The sequence below is a fragment of the Pleurodeles waltl genome, chromosome 9, assembly GCF_031143425.1.
Source record: "Pleurodeles waltl isolate 20211129_DDA chromosome 9, aPleWal1.hap1.20221129, whole genome shotgun sequence".
NCBI classification, from domain to species: Eukaryota; Metazoa; Chordata; class Amphibia; order Caudata; family Salamandridae; genus Pleurodeles; species Pleurodeles waltl.
This window is the reverse complement of record NC_090448.1, coordinates 1,070,272,398-1,070,293,013: the sequence shown is the minus strand read 5'-3', so window position 1 is coordinate 1,070,293,013 and position 20,616 is coordinate 1,070,272,398. Positions and strand designations below refer to the sequence as shown.

Below are 20,616 nucleotides of genomic sequence, written 5' to 3'. Positions count from 1 at the left end.
AGGGGCTTCTTCCACCACGGGCCACTCCTGTGACTTCTGGACTTGATCCTCTTCTTTTTCAGGTCTTCCTCTTCAGGAATCCACTGCTTGTTTCCTGCAGTCTTGTCTGGGTGTTGCATTATCTTCATTTTCAGACCTTTCGGTGGTTTGGGGAAAATCCAGTAACTTACTCCTTTCTCTCTGGTTGCTGGGGGGGACACTGTGCTACTTACCTTTGGGGTTTCCTAGTTCTTCCAGTTCCCCTCTACAGATTCCACTTACCTAGGTTGGGGTCCTGCGTTCGCCTTCCATTTTGTTATTATATGGTTGGGCTCCCTCTAGGGTCACTATTGTCTATTGCTATTGCACTGTTTTCTATTGCTATTTATGCCTCTTTGTGATTACTAGTGTACATATCTAGTGTGTTACTTACGTCCTCTCTAGGATTTTTGGTATTGTGTCACTAAAGTACCTTTATTTTTGTAACTCTAAGTGTTTTCTTTCATGTGTGTAAGTGCTGTGTGACTACAGTGGTATTGCATGAACTTTGCATGTCTCCTAGATAAGCCTTAACTGCTCACCCACAGCTTCCTCTCGAGAGCCTGTCTTCTAGACACTGCCTACACTACACTAACAAGGGATACCTGGTATAAGGTGTAAGTGCCTTAGGTACCCACCACACACCAGGCCATCTTCCTATAATATGGTCCTACCACCAGAAGCAACATTGACGCCCTTTGACTCTTTACCTGCAGCCAGGTCTCAACTACAGGAGAGTGGAATTGGAGCAGGGATATCAGAACTGCCTGCAATGGTAAAACCCCAACATTCAGAAGTAACACCTTTCCCACAAACGTTTTGTGCAGAGCCTCAAAGAAGTTGAGTGGCTGAGAAGGAGGGAAATGAAATGTCCTCTAGTTCACCAACAACCTATGAAGGTCGTTCACCTTTAAGGCTCACTGCATAACCAACCAGAATGGTTCCCATGTTAACAGTCATCTAGGTAAGAAAATACATGATTTCCATCAAGACGCAAAGACCTTGTCAAGAGGGTCAAGAACTTTTTGAACACCCACGGAACCATCTTTGTACCAAATGGAATTACAACCAACTGAAAGTGGAGATAACACAATGTGGATCAGACAGATCTCCATTAACACTAGTTCAGCAGATCAAGGAGGTATGTGTCCTGCACATCCAACTACATGAGAAAATCTCCAGGGTGAATCACTAGTATAATGTACAGAAGAGTCACTATCTTCAATTCAATTCACTTGTTCAAATCTGTCACCTACAATAAATCTGAACCTTTCTGTGACTTAGAAGAATATGGCGACAATGGAATGTAAACCATTTCCACATGCTGGATGGAACAGTGGCTTTCTTGGCCAGATATTCTGCTAAATTGAGCTTCAGAGACATACTCTAGCATTAACATGCACCCCTGAGTCTGAAAGAGACAACACGAATTCTAGACGCCATCTGTGCAGACCATACATTTGAGCCTGATGCCCTCCAAATTTCCTTGACGCATCACAAACATCCATGGACTAAAAGTCCACCAGAGGACTAGTCCTTTACTAGGTACAATAGCAGTTTCCTATGAACCTATGTCTAAAATCAAATTTCCTTCATCCCGCTGGTGGCACATAATGCACCATGATTTACCCAGAGGAACCGGAAGAGTTGCATCCTGGCTTCTGCTATGGCTACCTGTGCTACTGTGAGTGAGACCTGGACTGAGAAAGGAATGGTTTGGCATACTTCCTATACTAAAATTCAGGCTTGTTCAGTTCCTTCAGTTTGGGACCGTAGGATCCTACCTTGTTAACTGAGGGTGAGGAAGTAAGGGATTGCAACACCCAAAGTTTATAAACCATCCTCTTGTTGTACAATGTCAGTGTTAAAACGTGAGCTTATCCCTGTTAGATGTGGAACAAAGAAAGTGGCTAATGGGAGTATTCAGTTTCTATAAAATGAGGTCACAATTGGCATATTTAAGTTTGCAGTTAGACCAAGGGAAGCAGGGGTAGAAATTGTGCCAGTGGTGTAGAATTTAAATGTCGCTTATGGACAGGAGGTTATGTTTACACTACCCATATTAATGACTAAAGAGGTATGGCTCGAGGTATCACTGTGGCCTGTGTAGTTGGTGTTTAAACCACTGCAGTAAGACATATCAGAGAAATGTGCTCTACAGGAAGAAAAAAATACTTTTCACAATAGCTGGAGTACTCATAGGTATTCCAGGTAGGCCAGTAGATTTGGATAGTAAATGTATAAAAAAGAAGGATAAGCTAAATATTAAAGAAAGTGTGTTCCAACAACAAAAAACTACTGTATTTTGTTTGTCACTGTATAGATAATCGGGTCCTTTCACAAAAAAGATTGATTATGAATTTATATAATAAACAGTTATTCATTTTAAATTTAGTAAGACACTTGCTTAAACGTTGTTTTTCTACTGTTTATGAAAAATCTAGTATTGGTGAAACTGGATTTTTATACCTGTAACGGACAGGCAACATTGAAAATTAATACTTTATCTTACCTGAAAGCCAAGAAGTAATAAACCAGTACTGCTGGGTTCCCCTTCCATTTAGTGACTGTAGCTTTTATTCATATTAGGTGTAAAATGTGTTCTGTTAAGAAACATTAGACCAACTTCTTAACGCAAGAAGAGAGTTGTGAGGAAATCAATGAATACTTATCCGGCTTTCCCTATCTGGAATTCGACAGGAACAGATGGCATTCAATAGGACTAGAGCAAAAGCCTGTCTGTTGACACAGATGCCAGAGAGAGGAGCAAATGAAAGAAGCCTTTCATCCGGTGAATCCTATTAGACAATCATACCTGCTCATACAATTAGGAAATCAGTTCATGTCAGGAAGAGTAAATGATTCTTTAATTCCATTGGTGTTCATCTCAGAGAGTTCGTACCTTGAACGCCTGAGATTAGAGCCAGACTTCTGACATCTGCAAAAGAGGGACTTGGAAAGGAACACAGTCAATTGACAAATTAATTTAATTAAAAGAGGATTTGTTTTGGTGGGAATTCATATTGATTGGGCCCGTTGGAGTCACCATTCACTCAATAGTGTGCTGAATGATAATGGCTACCCGGCACCAGCTCATCGCTACTCCTGGAGAAAAACATCAAAAGAAACAAAATAACTGCTTGGCCTGCCTGTGAAGAATGCATACTCAACAGTGGTGTGAGCAGATAGATATTACTTTGAATGGTGTGGCTAGTAGGTATCCCTCTAAACTCTCTGTGGTATGAAGTAAGCACCTTTGGTGACGTATGTGTTCTGAGAGCTCTGACTGGAGATACACCAGAACCTTAGAAATCTTTCTTAAGTACCTTGGAACTGGGGTAGAGATAAGCAATGATTTTGCCTGCATCAGTAAGAATTGCGACTCTTTCACTTTTTCTTCTGGTGGACTGGGAAAAGAGCACATAACATTCACAAGGCAAGTTTATCCTCTCTGTCTGATGATTGCCAGCTCTACCCACTATGAACCTTTCCTATTAAAGCTTGAAACTACCAGGGTACCACCTAAAAGAGCTATCAGACCCTATGGAGTTCTTATTGGCTACAGTCCCCAGCCTTTCACCCTGATTACACCTGAGAACCATAAAAGAATAAGCTGGAACATAAGTTTAGGGTTCTGGGTGGGACAACAAATTAATCCCAGCAGTGACTATGAATTCCAGTGTTGCGTTGCTCCGAGCTTTTGTTCAGAAGTTCAATGACAACGTACCCAATATAGGGAGACTGCTTTAGCATTTTGCATCTGTGGCATTTAAGGTTAAAAAAATCGAAGGTTTTTACTTAAAGTTTGGCAGACATGCTACTCCATCACAAATGTAGTGGGTGTCCCATCCACCATATTACAAGTGTATGTTAGACTTTGGCATTCGTAATGCTGTCGACGAAATTCTGCCACATTTCAACTGAGTATCTAGTCTGTCAAACTTTAAATGTAGCCCTAAAATTGGGTAAATATACTGACTTGTGTTCTATGCAACATAGTTGGTGGGAAATCATACCAAGGTCCAAGCCCACGGCGAACATTCATGTTAACTTTCATATTCTTTTGTATTCTGTAACAGTTAATAGAAAGGAAGTCCCATGGCAATTAACAAGGTTGTGAGATTACTTATGTCTCTGAATATCCATGGTTGCATATTTTTTAAAGTAAATAGCCCTTACCTGCTTGTTCAAAGCAATTGTGCTTTCTCAGAAAAGATGAAAAAACAGAAATGTAAAGATAGTCAGCAGGCTATATTCAAATCAACAAAATCAAAGGTAAAGTTGGAGATAGTAAGGTGGAAGGCAGTGGAATATAGGTAAGAACAGTAGGAATTCATATGCTATGAATACGAATAAAGAGCTGGCAGTGACAAATTATTAGAGACAATAGCACTGAAGAGTGAAGGAGAAAATGTTTTGAAAGTGACCAATATAAAGGTTGTAAGAAATTGGGGCATTAGTTGAGAGGGGTGGATCCTTGACTCAAATAATAAACACAATCTTTGTCAGGGTGAAGCACAAAAGTCAATAAATTAACATTTTATTAACCCTCTGGTAGGTGTCCCAAAGCAATCAGGCGTAACTTAGAGGCAATATGTAAAGTATTTATACACCACATAAGCAGTAATGAGGTGAAAACACAACACTACCACTACATCTTAACAGTAAAAATCAAATCAGTAGAACCAGAGTTATAAATTGTAAAGTTTTAGGTAAGCATAGTGCCCAGAGGCGTGATGCATCAAGTGTGGGTACGGAGGGGCCCTTGCTAGGAAAGCACCCTGAGGGGGCATACATTTGATTCCCTCTCTTCAGCTGGTGACTAAAATAGGGTAGCAGGTGGACCATTTTGTGTTAACAAGTCATTCACACATCAAAGCAGTAACTGACCTCTGAGCACAAACATCTTGTCACCTACCCAAAATATTTCGATTCTCTCACAGCATAGCTCAATCATGCTAGTGACAAGTTGTTTGTAGTGTGAATGGTGGTGTTGGTGTGCATCGGCAGGGGGCGAAAGGGAGTTGGGAGTTGAAGGAAGGGGGCTAATGGGGTGTAAAACTACATTTGCAGCAAGTAAAAAGAATTAAAGCAGTTCACTCTCAATTATTGGAGTCAAGTAAGAGGGTCACTTCTGTCTAGAGGGCCTTAATACACAAAGCTCTGTGAGCCCCTTTGAAAATTGGCACCCTGGGCCTTGGTTCCAGCTCACCTACACCAGAAGCCACCCCTGTGTGAGTATCTGGTTGCACTGGACCAGGACAAAGTCTCAGATTCAGGTTGACTGCGATGGAGAGCAGGCCAGATACAGGGCCAGGTTAGGCTCGCATGAAATTGTACCTGTTCTCCTTGATGCAAAATCTGCAAGGCATAGCTCTGCGAGGCTTGACACTACTTGAAACTGGTTCTGGTGAAGCTTTCAGCTGCACTGCTTTGCGTCACCTGACGTTGGATCCAATGAATCATTCAGCTGGGTGGTGAGACTTTGTAGGGCTTCATATCACTCAGTGTTGGATCCGTTGAATCCTTCAGGTATGAGCTGGATGACTCTGTGGAGCTTGGCATTGCACTGTGTCAGAACTGGTGCAGATTTTCAATGTAATCTATGCGGTGTGGCTCTGCAAGTCTTTGCATCATTTGGCGTTAGTTCAGGTGAGGCTTGCAGGCTTTCGTCCTGGATCTGACTGAACCTTTAGTTTAGGTAGGAAGAAGTGCACTCTGATTCCAGACATGTGTCCCAGACCTGGAGGAGCACTTGGAGGGTCAGGACTCATTCTAACAGAGGCTAGCAGAGGGGATCAGGTCAGGTCCAGTGGGTCTGGTCAACTGTAAAGCAGAAGTGGCCTCTGAAAGCTTGTTGTGTCCCTGAAGCTCATACAGGAGGCCAGCCACCTGACCTTTGGAGTCATCCTGGGTAGCTTGGGGTTCAAGGAAAGCAGGTCCAATCTTCTTTCTTCAGTCAGCAGAACAGTAAATCTTCCTCAGACAACAGCGCAGTCCTTCTTCTGAATCTTCCACAGGTCCTGGAGTTTTCCGATGAGTAGTTCTGAAGATGCCACATGTTTACCTGGTATTAGCCTTTGTGCGAGGAATTCCCTGGCCTACCTTCAAAACTGTTTCTGGTTAGTGCTTCCCCTTCCCCTGGGTTTGGCTCCAGAGTGTTTAGGGTATCAAAGGCAAGGGCAGGCTTAGTGTCAGGTTCGTCAGTGTGTGCTACAGACAGTGTCCTTTTAAGCGTAATCAGGGCAGGGCACAACTCCTCCCCAACCATTCTGTCAGGAAGAAACTTTCTACTCACACCTAGGCCTGTTTTATCTCCCCGTCTGGAAGTCATATAGAAAACACCCTTCAAGAGCTATTACAGTTATTTGACCCCAGGCACAGGCAGAAAGGCACATTTGGTTTGGGAAGGAAAATGCCAACTTTTCAAAAGTGTCAGTTTTAAAATTGCAACTTAAAACCTGACTTCATACTTAAAGAAGATTTAAAATTACAATTAATGTAAGTGTAAACATAACTTCTCTATCTGATCCCGGTCTCAAGTTAGTACTTATTAAAGATTATAAAGTTAGCTAGTGTCAGTCTATGGGAGAGATATCCCCTACAACAGTAAAAATTGACTGTTTCGAGTTTTTCACTGTCAGGACATGTAAAATCTGAACACCCACGTTCTACTTTTTAAACACTAAGAGCCACGTCCCACGAGCCTTTAGGGCCTGACCGGGGTGACTTAAAACATTAAACAGGTATGTTTGGTCCTGGCAAGAGTTGTATTTTGCCAGTATGAAATGCCAGTTTAAACCTGCACTACAGTGTCTAATGGCAGGCACGAGACATGTTTTGAAATGTTACTTTAGTGGATGGCACAATGAGTGCTGCAACCCACTAGTAGCTTTTAATTTACAGGTCCCGGGTGCAGGTAGTAACATGTACTAGGAATGTGCAGGTAAAATTAATGTTTTAATCAGTTATAGGCTAGTTGTGCAATGTTTTGGGGAGATACCACAAGTACTTTACCACTGGTTAGCTGGGGGAACAGTGCAGACAGTCCAAAAAGCCAATAAACGGGTTTAGCAAAGGAAGGCAGTGGAAGGTAAAAATCTGAGGTGACCCTTTAGAAAAAGTCAGCTCCAACAGATGCGAAAGGCCAGTACTAAAGAATAGAACATTAAGATCAGTGAGGTAGCACACTTTAAAAATAGCTAATTGTATCCCAAAAGGGAGGAGCATTGGTGAATACCATGAGTGATATTAATGAAATTAGATGTGATTAGAAAAATACGAGGAATACAAAAGCCCATAAACAAAATGAGATGATAAAATAGTGAGATAGATAAATGTGTCAAAGGCATTGAATGATGTAGATAAACCTAGGAAATGTAAGTTTATGTAATGAAGAGACAAGGTGGCAGAATTCAAAATGGAAATAAGGTGAGCTCCTCTCAAATTATTAAGAGTCTGGATTGAAGTTGGCCCAGGAGAGGTTTCGCATTAAGGCAAGAAGGCATTCAAGGGAAGATGAGAATGGGGAACTACATGGCTGGTGCAATTTCCTCACAGATACTCTACCATTTAGGAAAACACTAAATATTTGTGGGATTGGAACAGTAGCACTTAATGCTTGGATGACTGTGGGTAATATGCTGTGCTGGATAAATTCCTTATATGATATGGTTTCATTTGATAGGAGGTGTGTATGGGTCAAGAAAGCATTTTAAATGGTGGTTAAGACAGTTCAAACACACAAAATGTGATGGGAAGAATGCTTGCAATAAGCCTAACCACTGGCAATTAATCAGGACACCATTCCAACCCATTGTTGTTTTGCCCACCCTGCCACCTCAGTTCTGTCCCAACCATATGCACATCAGTCTAGACCCTGCTCCAATCAGAACAGAGCATCCCAAATTGCCAGGCCAGGTCCTAACTAAACCTGATCATGAGCAACCAAGGACCCACTGCCTGCCTAAATGTCACATACAGATATCCAAAAATGAAGAAGTGGTAAAACATACAAAGTTTTGTTAGCAAAATGGGGTAGATAGGAAAAAAGTTTAGGGTCACAAATATTTGAAAATGGAGGTACGTGATTGATGTGAGTGATAAACAAGTGGTTCGAATTAGAGAAGAAATTTCGGCAACTTGCTTTGGAAAATAGCATTGCTCTTGGTAAATGTTATACAGCTGGAATAGCAAATGTAAATAAGAGAAAGAATAGCTTAGCAATCGGTTGGAGGGATGAAAGAAGCGAAGAAAGTTTGCTTTGTTGGCACCATACTGTAAGTGGATCCAGACACACAGACGCATGCCAGTGCATGCAAACACAAACACACGCATAAATGCTTGCACCTGAGCAACCCTCCCCCCGACTGAAAAATGGACGCTTCCAACTCTCTGAACAAAGCTGGGTGTCATTTATGATTTCCACTTATGATATCTTTGCCGTGGAACCCTTGAATTTAGAAAAGCAGTGGGAAATAAAATGCTCGTTCTGGGTGGTAACGCTTCAGTCCAAATGCCTGATTATGCCCTGGAGCACAAGTACCAATCAGGCAGGTGTGCAGTAAGTCAGCTGGATTCATTAGTGAGCTCAGACAGACAGGTGCACCTGGAAGTTAAATTAGTTGGGAGATGGATGCTTTCATCAGCGTGCTCCCTCTCTCTGTTTACTCTGATCATGCTGGCTACAACTCAGTGTGACCCAAACACGAATTATCCAAGATGATTTCAAAACGAACTGCTTGAAAATAAATGAAAGGCATGTATTATGATAATTACCAAGCTGCTAGTCACAAGAACGCTTGCTTCCAACAACTCTCCCCAATCTCTTTCTAATGAGCATAATTTACCAGTATTCATTGGGATACACGTTATAATTAAGACATAGGTATGAATTTTTGGAAGGTAATATTCGAAAACAGGATCCATATACATGAGATAAATACGTTTTAGGTATATATATAAAACATTTCTTTTATTAAGGTCAGTTTAAAAGATTAGCTAGATAATGATTAGATACTAATTTATGGGCTAATGCACACGCGCAAAATAACATATTTCAGGTTAGTAATTGGTGGTTTACTTAGCATGCTTGAGAGCAAACCAAAGTTAAATATGAATTTTCTTAACTTTTCACAAATTCAGATATTTGTTCATCTTTTAGACATGCCCGTAAGACATTAGGTTAAGGAATGTTTCTGCATGCCATGCTACTAACATAGTTGATAGTTTGTACCACAAAGGAACACATCTTGATGTTGTGGCACTAGAATATCCTTAATATTGTGTCTTAAATATTGTTTAAAATCATATCTTCCCATTTGAATTCCGAATTCAAAATCTGAAAGCAACACGATTATACTTTTTAAATATTAAGTCAGACGATATTTCTGTACCGGCCATTCTGGCATATATCCATATGAATGTTAAATAAGGAAATGGCAGAGAGCCTGCACTTATTAGGGGTACATTCCTTAGTGCACCACCAATTATATTCTGGACCTGAAACATAAAGGATATCCCGTCCGCTGTATTCTAATTTCCATTGGAAATAATGTTATTGTAATACAACGGACTGGATATCCTCTCACGTTTGTGAAGGAGTAACCCCCGTCAAACTTTAAATCAGTCCCTATGTCTTCTACCGCCCAACTTGGGGCATTTCCCATCATAATACGACAAAACCACCAGCTGAACAAAAGTACAACAAAACACATCGACCCTACAGAACATGTCAATGCAATCACAAACAACAGCTTAACACAGCACAGACACAAAAATAAAATAACAGTTCACCAACACATCACATTGACAACACAACAACACAATACAATGCACCACACCGAGACAACAACACAATATTTAACACAAAAACCCACCAATGCAATCCAACACACAAGACAATAGTAGAAAAACATGGTAGCATACCAACTAAACAATTAATAACATTAAATACCAGGAACAAAGTATACCACCAACAATCACACTATAATACACTGACAAAAAAGGAACACAACAAAATAAATGCAAAACAATAACAAAAAAGATCTAAAATCACTAGTATTAAATTGCTGGTAGTGACTTTTGGTGTTGTTGTCAGAGTATGCTGCTATTTTGTGCACAAATCCAAGCCTCCTGTCAAGTACCACATCTCTGGCACAGTCCGACCTGCTCTCTTTCAGAAAATATTGAAACTCATCTATCCAACTCTGCTTCAAAGACTGTTTTGACCCCGACAATAAGTTGCATAAAGTTTGTTATGTGGTTTCATTTTTTGCACCTCAGTTCTTTTGCTAATTTCTTTAGATATGGGATCTACAAATATGTGATATACAAATATTGCTAATAAATAAATGTAAAGTAACTATAGTGTTGTTTTAAGAAGGATATTGCCATTGCTTATGTTGCTGTTCCGTATTGAGACATTCCCTTTTTTTTGTGATGTGTTTTTGTGTTAAGTTGTTCTCTTGTTTCTGTAGTGTGTTGTAGGCTGTTATTGTCTTGGAACAGGTATCTTATGATTTTATGACGTGCTGTTGCAATATCGTGTTGTTTTATGCTGTTATTGTATTGTGTTTGTGTTGCATTTTGTTATTTTGTGATGGCGGTGAACTATATTGGTTTTGTGTTGTCATGTGGTTGCATTGTCACTGTGTACTATTGTGTATAATTACAGTGTTTTTGTTTGTATTGTTATTAAGCTGTATTATTGGGCTGTTATTGATCTTTTGTTGTATAATGTAGTTATTTTAGAGACTTTAAGGAATCATGTTATTCTTCCTGACAAAAACAACATATTTATGTAAATTTGCACTGAAAAACAATGATTTACCACTGCCAATGATAACATACCACTATTGTTGTTCTTAAACATTTTAGGACATCATACATTGCAATACACAAGTAGCTTAGTGAATTCCCATGCTCATTGTATGTGATCACTCCTAAGTCTCAAGAGGAGTAATACATAGCAAAGCATAATATAGCAGAGCATTTCAGAGAACAAGAGAACTGGCAGATATTTCTTACTCCTCTGTACACATTATGATTATTTAGATAAGGAAAGTTAAAAAAATCAGATACCACTAACTCTCATTTACAGCTGAATCCTAAACTGAGCCACTAGTTGTTGGTATTTTACAACATACAGTTATTTATTATACCATAATTCTTGTGTATCAGAATGATGGTAATCATTATGGTAATCTCAGCAGCCATAGTATTAAACAAAACAAACATTAGATAAACCAGAAGACTATTGCATCACATGTCCCTTGTTCCCCCTCTTTGATTAGTTTAGTTTGCTACCTTATATCTACATATGTTTTCTTTGGCTAATGTTTGTTGTATTGGCTCACTAGTTATTAGAACTCCCTAATTATTACTATGCTAAGCCATGGAAGGATCTCCTCATGCCTCATAAAGCAATCAGATCTGCTGTCAGATAGATAAACTTTGGCATGTCCCACCTAGGACTCCTTCCTCCTGCCTCTCCCTTCAAAATGCTCACATCCCCTTATACTTTCTCCTCCAATTATTCTTTATAGGGAGGGGATGGAAAACTCCTACACAGTTTCTCATAACACATTACGTGGGAACATGGAAGACAGGCAAATGTAGTGTTTCTATTTTCTTTTAAATTTGATTTGTTTGAGACAAGATAGCCTTGTAGCTCTAATCAACATAAGTAGAATGCAGGTATTAGAGTGCAAAAAATGTTCAGTTCGCTGCTTTGTTCGCACAACTAATATCAACGTACAGCTCTGAAAATAATGTCTGAGAATAATATGGCAATCTTGCGCACACTCTTTGTATAGCCTTTCAGTCTATTTGTAGTTTAGGCCTGTTTCACAGGCACCTTAAAGAGTTAGTGCTTCCTTGGTGTCATACAATCCACTTTGGCTTGTATGTAACATGGATTTGCTATAGAAAACCCTGCAGTTCGATAGTTTCCATTCTTTTCAACCTTCAATTCTGGATAATTGTAAGTGTATGAACCTTTGAGTTTTCTACTAAAATTGGCTTACCACTACCTTTACCTGTTGTTCTTGTTGTATTACATAGTCATATCTGACTTGTCACTGACAATCATAATTATTTAACTTCCACTTCCACATATGACATGTAGCATACTGAGAAATTAACTCAGTTGCTACATGCTAAGATTAGCAGTGCTGACTAGAACAAATCATTTTTTTAACCCTATTCTAATCCAGTTATAATAATTTTGAACTATAAATCACTCATAAATCACTAATTTGTTGCCCACAACAGAGTGGAGTTCTACCTCCATAAATTTGCTTTAGAATAATGCCTGTGCCCTTGTGTCTCAAACCATTTATTTCTTGAAGGAACCCTTCCAATTCAGATATCAACGCTTTGGAATCTACTTGCAGAGTATTTTTAGACTGTTCTTTTCATATGTGCCGGCGTTAGAAATGCAGTGCATTTGTCCTCGGTTTATGTTGAATTTTGCCCCAAAGCTAATCCGCAATTATTTTATGACGCATTAGTACTTTATAATAAATTGTTAAGTGCAAAATATGCTCCAGTAGGGTTGAGACACTAGCAGGTTGAATCACAAGGCCCTTTTAGCTGAAAAACTGTGTGAAATTCAGAAGTACACACCTATGTCAAGAATAGGAAGCACCTCTGAATAGAAATACCTCAGTAAACAAGTCTCTACGTAGAATGATTATAATATTGTAAACTTAATCCTGAAAGAGGAGAACTGAGCACACAGCTTGCCTAGGCACATTTATCGCGGTTCACTTCGCTCACAAAGGGCGGGGTGGGTGCAGTGTGCGGGGGGTTGGGTTTTTTGTTGGGGGTAAAATTCTATACAGAAACACAAATACAAAATAAAAAAATTACCTCCTTCATTGCCGCCGCTCTGCTCCTCTTTCCCTCATCATCGCTCCAGGCTGCAGACACAGGCTCCCAGCCTGCCCTGCAGCCAATCCTGATGCTTCTCAGGGCAGCATTAGGATTGGCTGGGAGTGCCCAGCCAGGGTGCTCCCAGGCAGACTGGGAGCCTGTGCAGGCTCTCTCCAGCCCAGCGACGGTGTTGCTGGGCTAGAGAGACCCTACTGCACATGTGTATTTTGTCGTCCGGAGACAGCCGGCCAAACATACATGCGCACTGAGGGGAGTGCACAGTGCACTCCTCTTACTGCTCATCACCCCGATGGCCGGGCCCATTTCACAAACAATAAACAAACGTTTGTTAAAGGTTTTTCAGCTTCTGCTGCTGGCAGGGGGCGACACTCCTCTGCCCTAACAGAGGAGCTGTCGCTATATGTATTGTAAAAGCAGGAATATTCCTGCTGGAGATTTTCCTCTATTGACATGAAGAAGAGGACTATGCAAATAGAACTTCTCCTGGTGAATTGACCATATTTAAAATCATCAACAATACATTCTGTACAGATCTCGACTATGAAATATACAAAATAAATGACTCAATGAAAACAAAAAGCAATGGTGGGAATATTGCCACATGCTAACTAATATAATACATGAAGGAAGAAATTAAATCATCTCTGAAAGTGAATTTCCTATTGCTGCAAGAATACATTACAGTGTCTGGAATTTTCTGGGTACTATTTTTTCCAGAAGTGATTATTTCTATTAGCTTGGTATGAATTTTACCCTACAAGTCACCTTTGTGCTCTTTTGCTTGATTTATCTGTGGGCTAAGAGTTCCAAAAATGAAACACTCTTTTGAAGTGAATTAGACGTCTATTTCAAATAAATGTCAAGCAGAGTCAAGATCAAACACCAGTTTATGTGCCCCACGCAATATGAAAGCTAATCTCAATTCCAATCACGGAAGTTAAATTGTAAAAATTCCACAATTCCACCTACAACCCAAAAACCAAAATCACATCACTCACTTCAAAAATAGAGACAATCTGAAAAAAAGGTTATATAATGAGCCCATTCTTTGTGCTGTGCTGGTACAAAAAAGTCTCCGTGCACTTCTGTTTTCCCGTCTACAGCCAGGATTGGACCAGCTGATAGGGCATTTAGGTAAGTACCTGACGCACTGGACTAAAAGACCAATATCTGGGCAGCTTTGGGGCTGTTTGTGAGCCTATTTTATAGTCTACTGATCAGGTTTTTGCTGTTGATATTTTTGACATTAAAACAATCATTTTCTGCAGCAAACTCAAATCCATGCAGTTTTCCACACCTTACAAAACAATTATACGGCATGTTTTTACAAGTTCAAAACTGCAAAAATGTGCAAAGATGGGCCACTTTTTTAGTCTTCTAATTCACTTATGGGAGCCACTTTTATCTTGGTGCCCAAGTGTTGGAAAATGGGTTATTGGTAAGGGCAGGTAGGTACCTACACCTAGCAACAAGCCACTAACCTCCACTTCGGTCCAGTTAGGTCTCAGTAAATTAACCCCAGCTCAACCCTTGGTAGCTTGGCAACGAGCGTCAAGGCTTAACTTAGGAGACAGTGTGTAAAGCATTCAAATATCACAAAACAGTAATTAAATAAAACACAGGAAACAGTTTAAAAATCCAAAACCAATTTATAAAAATAGTTTATATTTGTATCTTTAAAATGACACCAAAACGAATAAAATCGGATAAAGGGAACCGGAGATATGAATTTTTTAAGAATTATTATTTTTCTAGCGCTTAGAAACAAAAAGCGCCAATCGGGTCATCTGGTTGCACCTCGACTGGGGCAAAGTCAAAGTTTCAGGCCGACCGCGATGGAGCCCTGCTCGGCTACAGGTCGCGGGAGGCCTCGGTTAAAAAGTTACCTTCTGACTTAGTCTTTATTTTGAAGATTTTCTTCAGCGGGACGAACCTGCCAGTCCTATCCGACCTCCTGGAGCCCTTCTCCGGATACGCGAAGCTGGATTCCTCGGTGGAGATTTTTACCTTCGGACTTAGTTGTTTTTTCAAGGTGAAAATCCTTCGACCGGGGTAAGCCTGGATCTTGATCCGACGTCCATGGAGCCCTTCTCGGATACGATGGCTGGGAGGTCCCGGTCAACTTTTTACCTTCGGACTTAGGGCCAGATGTAGCAACTTAAAAATTTGCGAGGTGCAAAGTGCGAGTCCATGCGACTCGCAATTTGCACCTCGCAAATTGGTATGCAGTACGGTGTCTCAGACACCGACTGCAACTCGCTATGGGGTCGCAATGACCCACCTCATGAATATTCATGAGGTGGGTCGCAAATTGCGGCCCCATAGCGAGTATAGGCACTCGCAAACGTGGAGGCCTGCTGTCGTCAGCAGACCTCCATGTTCGTGACTGCTTTCAATAAAGCAGTTTTTTTTTTTTTAAGTGTAGCCCGTTTTCCTTAAAGGAAAACCAGCTGCACTTAAAAAAAAAAACGAAACCTTTAGTTTCAGTATTTTTTCAGGGCAGGGAGTGATCCCTGGGACCACTCCCTGCCCTGAAAAAATATTTTTGGGTCCATTCACAAAGTGGAAGGGGTCCCATGGGGACCCCTTCCAATTTGCGAGTGGGTTACCATCCACTTGAAGTGGATGGTAACTGCGATACCATTTGCGACCGCAGACGCGGTCGCAAATGGTATTGCATACCACTCAGACTCGCAAAAAGGAAGGGAACACCCCTTCCTATTTGCGATTCTGAAATGCATATTGCGAGTCGGTACCGACTCGCAATGTGCATTTCTGAATAGCAAAGAGGCTTTTGCGCCTCGCAAACGGCGATTTTCGCCGTTTGCGAGGCGCAAACCCTTTGCTACATCTGGGCCTTAGTCTCTTTTTCGGAGATTTTTCTTTACCGGTACGAACCACCAAATCAGGCCGGGTCGCGCTGGAGCCAAGCCGGCTAGAATTTCCGCGCCGGGTCGGTCCCTCTATGGAGCTTTTTTACAAAAATTCTCAAATCTTCTCCAATCTTCTGGGGCTTCACCCAGATGTTCTTTTAAGGTTCTTTTGGGGTCAACAGCTCACCCCAAGGGTCCAGAAGTTCTGAGATGGTCCTTGGGGGGTGCGGACTACCACTCCCAGAATGCACCTGGCGCAAACTCCTTTTTGGCCACTGGACAGTGGTCAGCTGGTCACTTTCTTCAGAAGTTGGTGCAGGGGACTCTGGATAGCAATTTTTCACCTGTAGCAAACAGGGAGTCCCTCCTTGAACCAGTTGAAGCCAGGCAAAGTCCTTCTTGTGGTGAAGCCCAAGTGTGCAGCTGGTGCAGTCATTCTGAGTGCAGGTTCCAGGTGCAGGCCAGGGGTCCAGCAGGGCAGTCCTTCTTCTCCTTTAGTTCTTTTCTTGTTGAATTCTGGTGGGGATCTGAGGTGTGGGTGCAGGTCTGCCAGTTTTATCCTTGCTCCTGGGTGAAAAGCAGGGGGGTCCTGGTTCTCCAATCAGGTACAGGGTCGTCCCCCTGTGATGATCACTTCCTGGGAAGTGTGGCAAAAATCCATCCCAGAAGGCAACATTCTCTAAAAATCCAACATGGCTGAATCTGATTTTTGGAGGTTACATCTGGCTGAGCCCACCCACTGGTGTGGCTAAAAATCATAAACACACCCCTCTCCTGCCCTCTCCTAATCTAATCAAGGGGGCACCTAGTTGTCTGGGGTTGCAGGATGTGGGGGTGTTAATGGTTGCTCCAAATGTCTTTCTCTGCCTTTGAAGACCAGTTTGGCAGCCCTCCCCCTTCCTGCCTCACCATCTGCTGAGGGGAGATTCTCTCCCACAAGCACATTCCTTTGTGTGAAGCCAGGCCACTTCACACCTCATCAAGGTAGCTTGGCTAAGCTGCTGCAGGCTGGCCAATCAGAGCACAGCAGCAAAAACAATGCAGGGCTGAAATTGGCAATTTTTTAGGTAAAGTCTAAAACTTTTTACCTGAACAAGTTATATTAAATCCAACAACTGGAAGTTGTGGGATTTATTACAACAATTAATTTGATACCAAATTCTTGGTATGCATCTTTTAAGGAGACTTTAAAATTTAAAACAAAGTCTCCCCATTCTAGCCTATGAAGGCCATTTACTACAATGAGGGAAAAACGAATTTGGCTGTTTTTACCTCACCAGGGCTTATAAAACTATTTTTAGAAAGTCCCTGCTTATAGTTACATGGCACCCAGCCCTAGGGGCACATAGGGCACACCTTAGGGGTGACCTATATGTAAAAATAAGGTAGTTTAAGACTTTGGAACTACTTTTAATTCCAAAGTCGAATTTGCATATAACTTTAATTTAAAAGCAGCCAGCAAGGCAGGCCTGCCTTTAAAATGACACTGGGCACCTCAGCAGTGCACCCATGGGTGCACTACCTATGCTGTGGTCCCTAAACCTACATGCCCTACCATATACTAGGGACTTATAGGTAGGTTAACTTAGCCAATTATAATTAGCCTAATTTGCATATTGATTTTACACAGAGCACAGGCCCTGGGACTGGTTAGCAGTACCCAGGGCACCATCAGAGTCAGGAAAACACCAGCATAAAGTGGAAAATGGGGGCATAAAGTTAGGGGGCCTCTGCAATCAGCCCTGTTTTCTCACACCAAGCCTATTTTCTGTATTGGTCCTGTCCTGCCAACAGCACATACCTTAACATCAAAGCTTTGAAACACGAATAAGGAATTACTGTCTTGTATTTTCAGCTCTGCTGTCTGCAGCCCATACACTGCAGACACACTTGGAGATTGCTAGAGTTTCTGGACATTCATGTACCAGTTTGAAGGAAGATTCTGATGCTGCAAATGCAGATAAATTATCATGCATGCACGCTTTGCATGTGAATACTCCATGATATCTAGCACTGCCATAACTGAGGCTGAAGGACTCTGGTAATTCTTAGTGTTTTACATTTCCTAGAAATACTGAAATAGAATCCCCTGGCATACTTTTTGTGGGTATTAAAGGCTCAAAGGTGATAAAGTCTTTGTTTCTGAAAATTTTGGAATAAATGTCTAGTCCTAAGCGAAATGTAAAGTTTCAGAATCACATACATGGTTGTTACATGGCAGTGTGTGGGAGAAGAAAGACCCTTTTGGCAGTCATGATGCAGAACTTACCCCTCGAATGCTGCCCTCCAGTGGAATTCTTTGTTATTGCAGACATCACTCTTGAGCCTGGCACCACTAAAAAGAATAAAAAAGAGAACCATTCTGTAATTTTCACGTTTGGCCAATGGTTTAATTTTATTTTCCCACTACAGTTTTGAATTTTCTGATGTCCATGTCACTGAAGCAATGGGGATGGGAATGCACAACTTCCCCACCCATGTCTGTAAATTCAACTGAATTAATCATTCTTTAAAATGGAAACGTTGGACAGAAGCAGACACGTGGAACTAACTACATTTCCCAGTTCACGTATTTGAGCAGAGAGGACACGTTTATACAGTGGAATTCAGAATTCCGCTGAATAACAGTGTGGGCAAAATGGTTCTTGGTCTGCAGAGAAACTGACACCAATTTTGCTGTGTTTAAGATTCATGATTGACACTGATGGTCTTTCATCAAGTGTAAATACACCTGTGCACCCCACTGATAGGGAAGCACAACAGGAGTGGCACAATGTCTACTGTGGAAAATGAAACACTTTTAGAAAAGATGTCCTGCTCAACTGGGAATGCATATCTAGTGCCTCTTTTGTAAGCTTGTAGTGGAAAAATAGAATTAAAGTCAGCGTCGAACACGCAAATATTACAGAATTTTCTTTTTCTTGAACACTACAATTTGTATGGTGGTGCCAATTTTAAAAAATTGCTTCCTGCAGAGCCTTGAACATCCATGGGCGTGTGAAATGTTAATTTAATGTTAACCTTTATCATACATGCTGTTTTGACGGTCCGGAAATAACTTATGTTACCAGTTCCTAAAGTGAATTCTTTGTTTTATTCAAAAATTGTTTGTTCGACTGTAATTTTGACTTGCAGTACTATAACATTTTGTGTGATAAAAGGTGACATGCATATTTGTTTTAGTGTTAAATTTCAGTCTAATTATGCATGCTCCATACACTGAAAATTGGAAAAATGGAGAAAAAAAAACTATGTTGTGCTGCAAAGGTTTTCAACATGTCTTCTCAGAAAAATAATTAAATTTATATAACCTGACTTGCACATTTCACCTTAGGATGACCTGATTTATAAACATGTTTACATCACTTGGGATAAGGATAACTATGATGATTATAACGCACAGGTATATTTTCATGGTATCTCTCTACACAGGCCCAACTATAAATAAACTCTTACACTCCCAAAGCAAACACCTAATTTGGGCCCATTCACAAACTGCTTGTTGTAGCACATGAGCAGTACTACAGCAGAACTACTCAATGGAAGAAAATGAAATGAATTATTAATTGGGATGGATGATAGTTTACCAAAAGTTATAAGATCACTATTTTGTTAGGTCCAGGCAAAGGTAAAAATGCATACCTGAGCTCAACTTCTGTTAGCCATAGCACGAAGCAGAAAGGCATAACTTAAGAGAATGCGTAAAGCATTTAGAAATTTCAACATAGACAAAAGGGGCATGTTTGTTGCTCTCCTCCGGATGTCTTCAAGTTCAAAATGTTTCTAAGTCCCAGGTTGTCACAATTGTTATGGGAAGTCTAGTTAGACACAGCCAGTGGTCCCAGGACGTCAGGAATAGCACTTGAGGGCCAAGACTCAATCCGGCAGAAGCCACCGGAAAGGGCTTGTGTAGCTTGCTTTGGGACCCATATACTATGACCTTATAGGAAAGTTAAATGTCCCAGTTAGGGTTTTGTCAATTTTGACATGTTTTAGGGTAGGGGTAAGAGCACATATACTAGGGCATCGTTAGCAGTGCTGCATTGAGTTACATTTCTTAGTGGCAGGCGCTCCATGGGTGGAGCATGGACACTCCCCTGTATCCACCCATGGATTTAATGCTGTGGAAATGCTTGAAATCTGTATGCCTACCACAGAGATGCATAACAAGGAGAAATATGTTTATTTCTTACTGTTATTTCCTGTTTCTACATGTGATACCTTTTGCATCACGTATAGAAAAAGTAAAACACCTTTTTGGATGTTTTTGTGCAGGTATGAATTCCTTTCTATACAATTTCAAATCTGCCTGTTAGTGTCATTTTACAGATTTTGGGGGCCTGGGTAGGACATATTGGGGGTCCCTGTATGGAACAAATTCAAATTGTGTTACCGATTTCTTGCTAATTTAAGCTAGCATGAAGCCAAACATCACTACATTATATGTTAATGTTTAACAGGGTCACACAAAAACAGGTGAAATATGCCTTGCTCAGGACCCCGTTAATTTTTTCAAATGGCACTGAGTAGAAAGCCAAAGTCACAGAGAGATCAAGACACAAAGGGACAGAGGTTTAGATGGAAAAATAAGACACTAAGAGGTCAAATAAAGAGAAAATTCACTTCCACCGGCATCCCTTTCGAAGGTGGGGGTCCTTGGCAGTTGCCTACTTTGCCTACACATTAAATAATTTCGGTGCCTGCAATGCAGGCACCCTTGCCGCACAGCACAAGGGTGCCTGCTTTGGTGCTAGGCAGCCACAAGTGCACCAGCAATGGGACAGAGCTGAAGATTGCCATTTCTTTGTAAATCTTGGAATCTTCAGCT

General features: G+C 41.0%; 1 protein-coding gene across 4 annotated transcripts in view; it reads right to left on the bottom strand.

Annotated features, from left to right (window-relative positions):
* Positions 1-20,616, bottom strand: part of MDGA2 (MAM domain containing glycosylphosphatidylinositol anchor 2) — a 1,412,234-nt gene that overhangs the window by 62,027 nt on the left and 1,329,591 nt on the right. For 2 of the 4 annotated variants that reach the window (XM_069208709.1, XM_069208707.1), the window contains exon 13: positions 18,058-18,123. The exons of the other annotated variants lie outside the window; for them this stretch is intronic. In XM_069208709.1, coding sequence (XP_069064810.1) covers positions 18,058-18,123 — 66 coding nt within the window. The remainder of the gene's footprint in view (positions 1-18,057; positions 18,124-20,616) is intronic. 4 annotated transcript variants of the gene reach the window in all.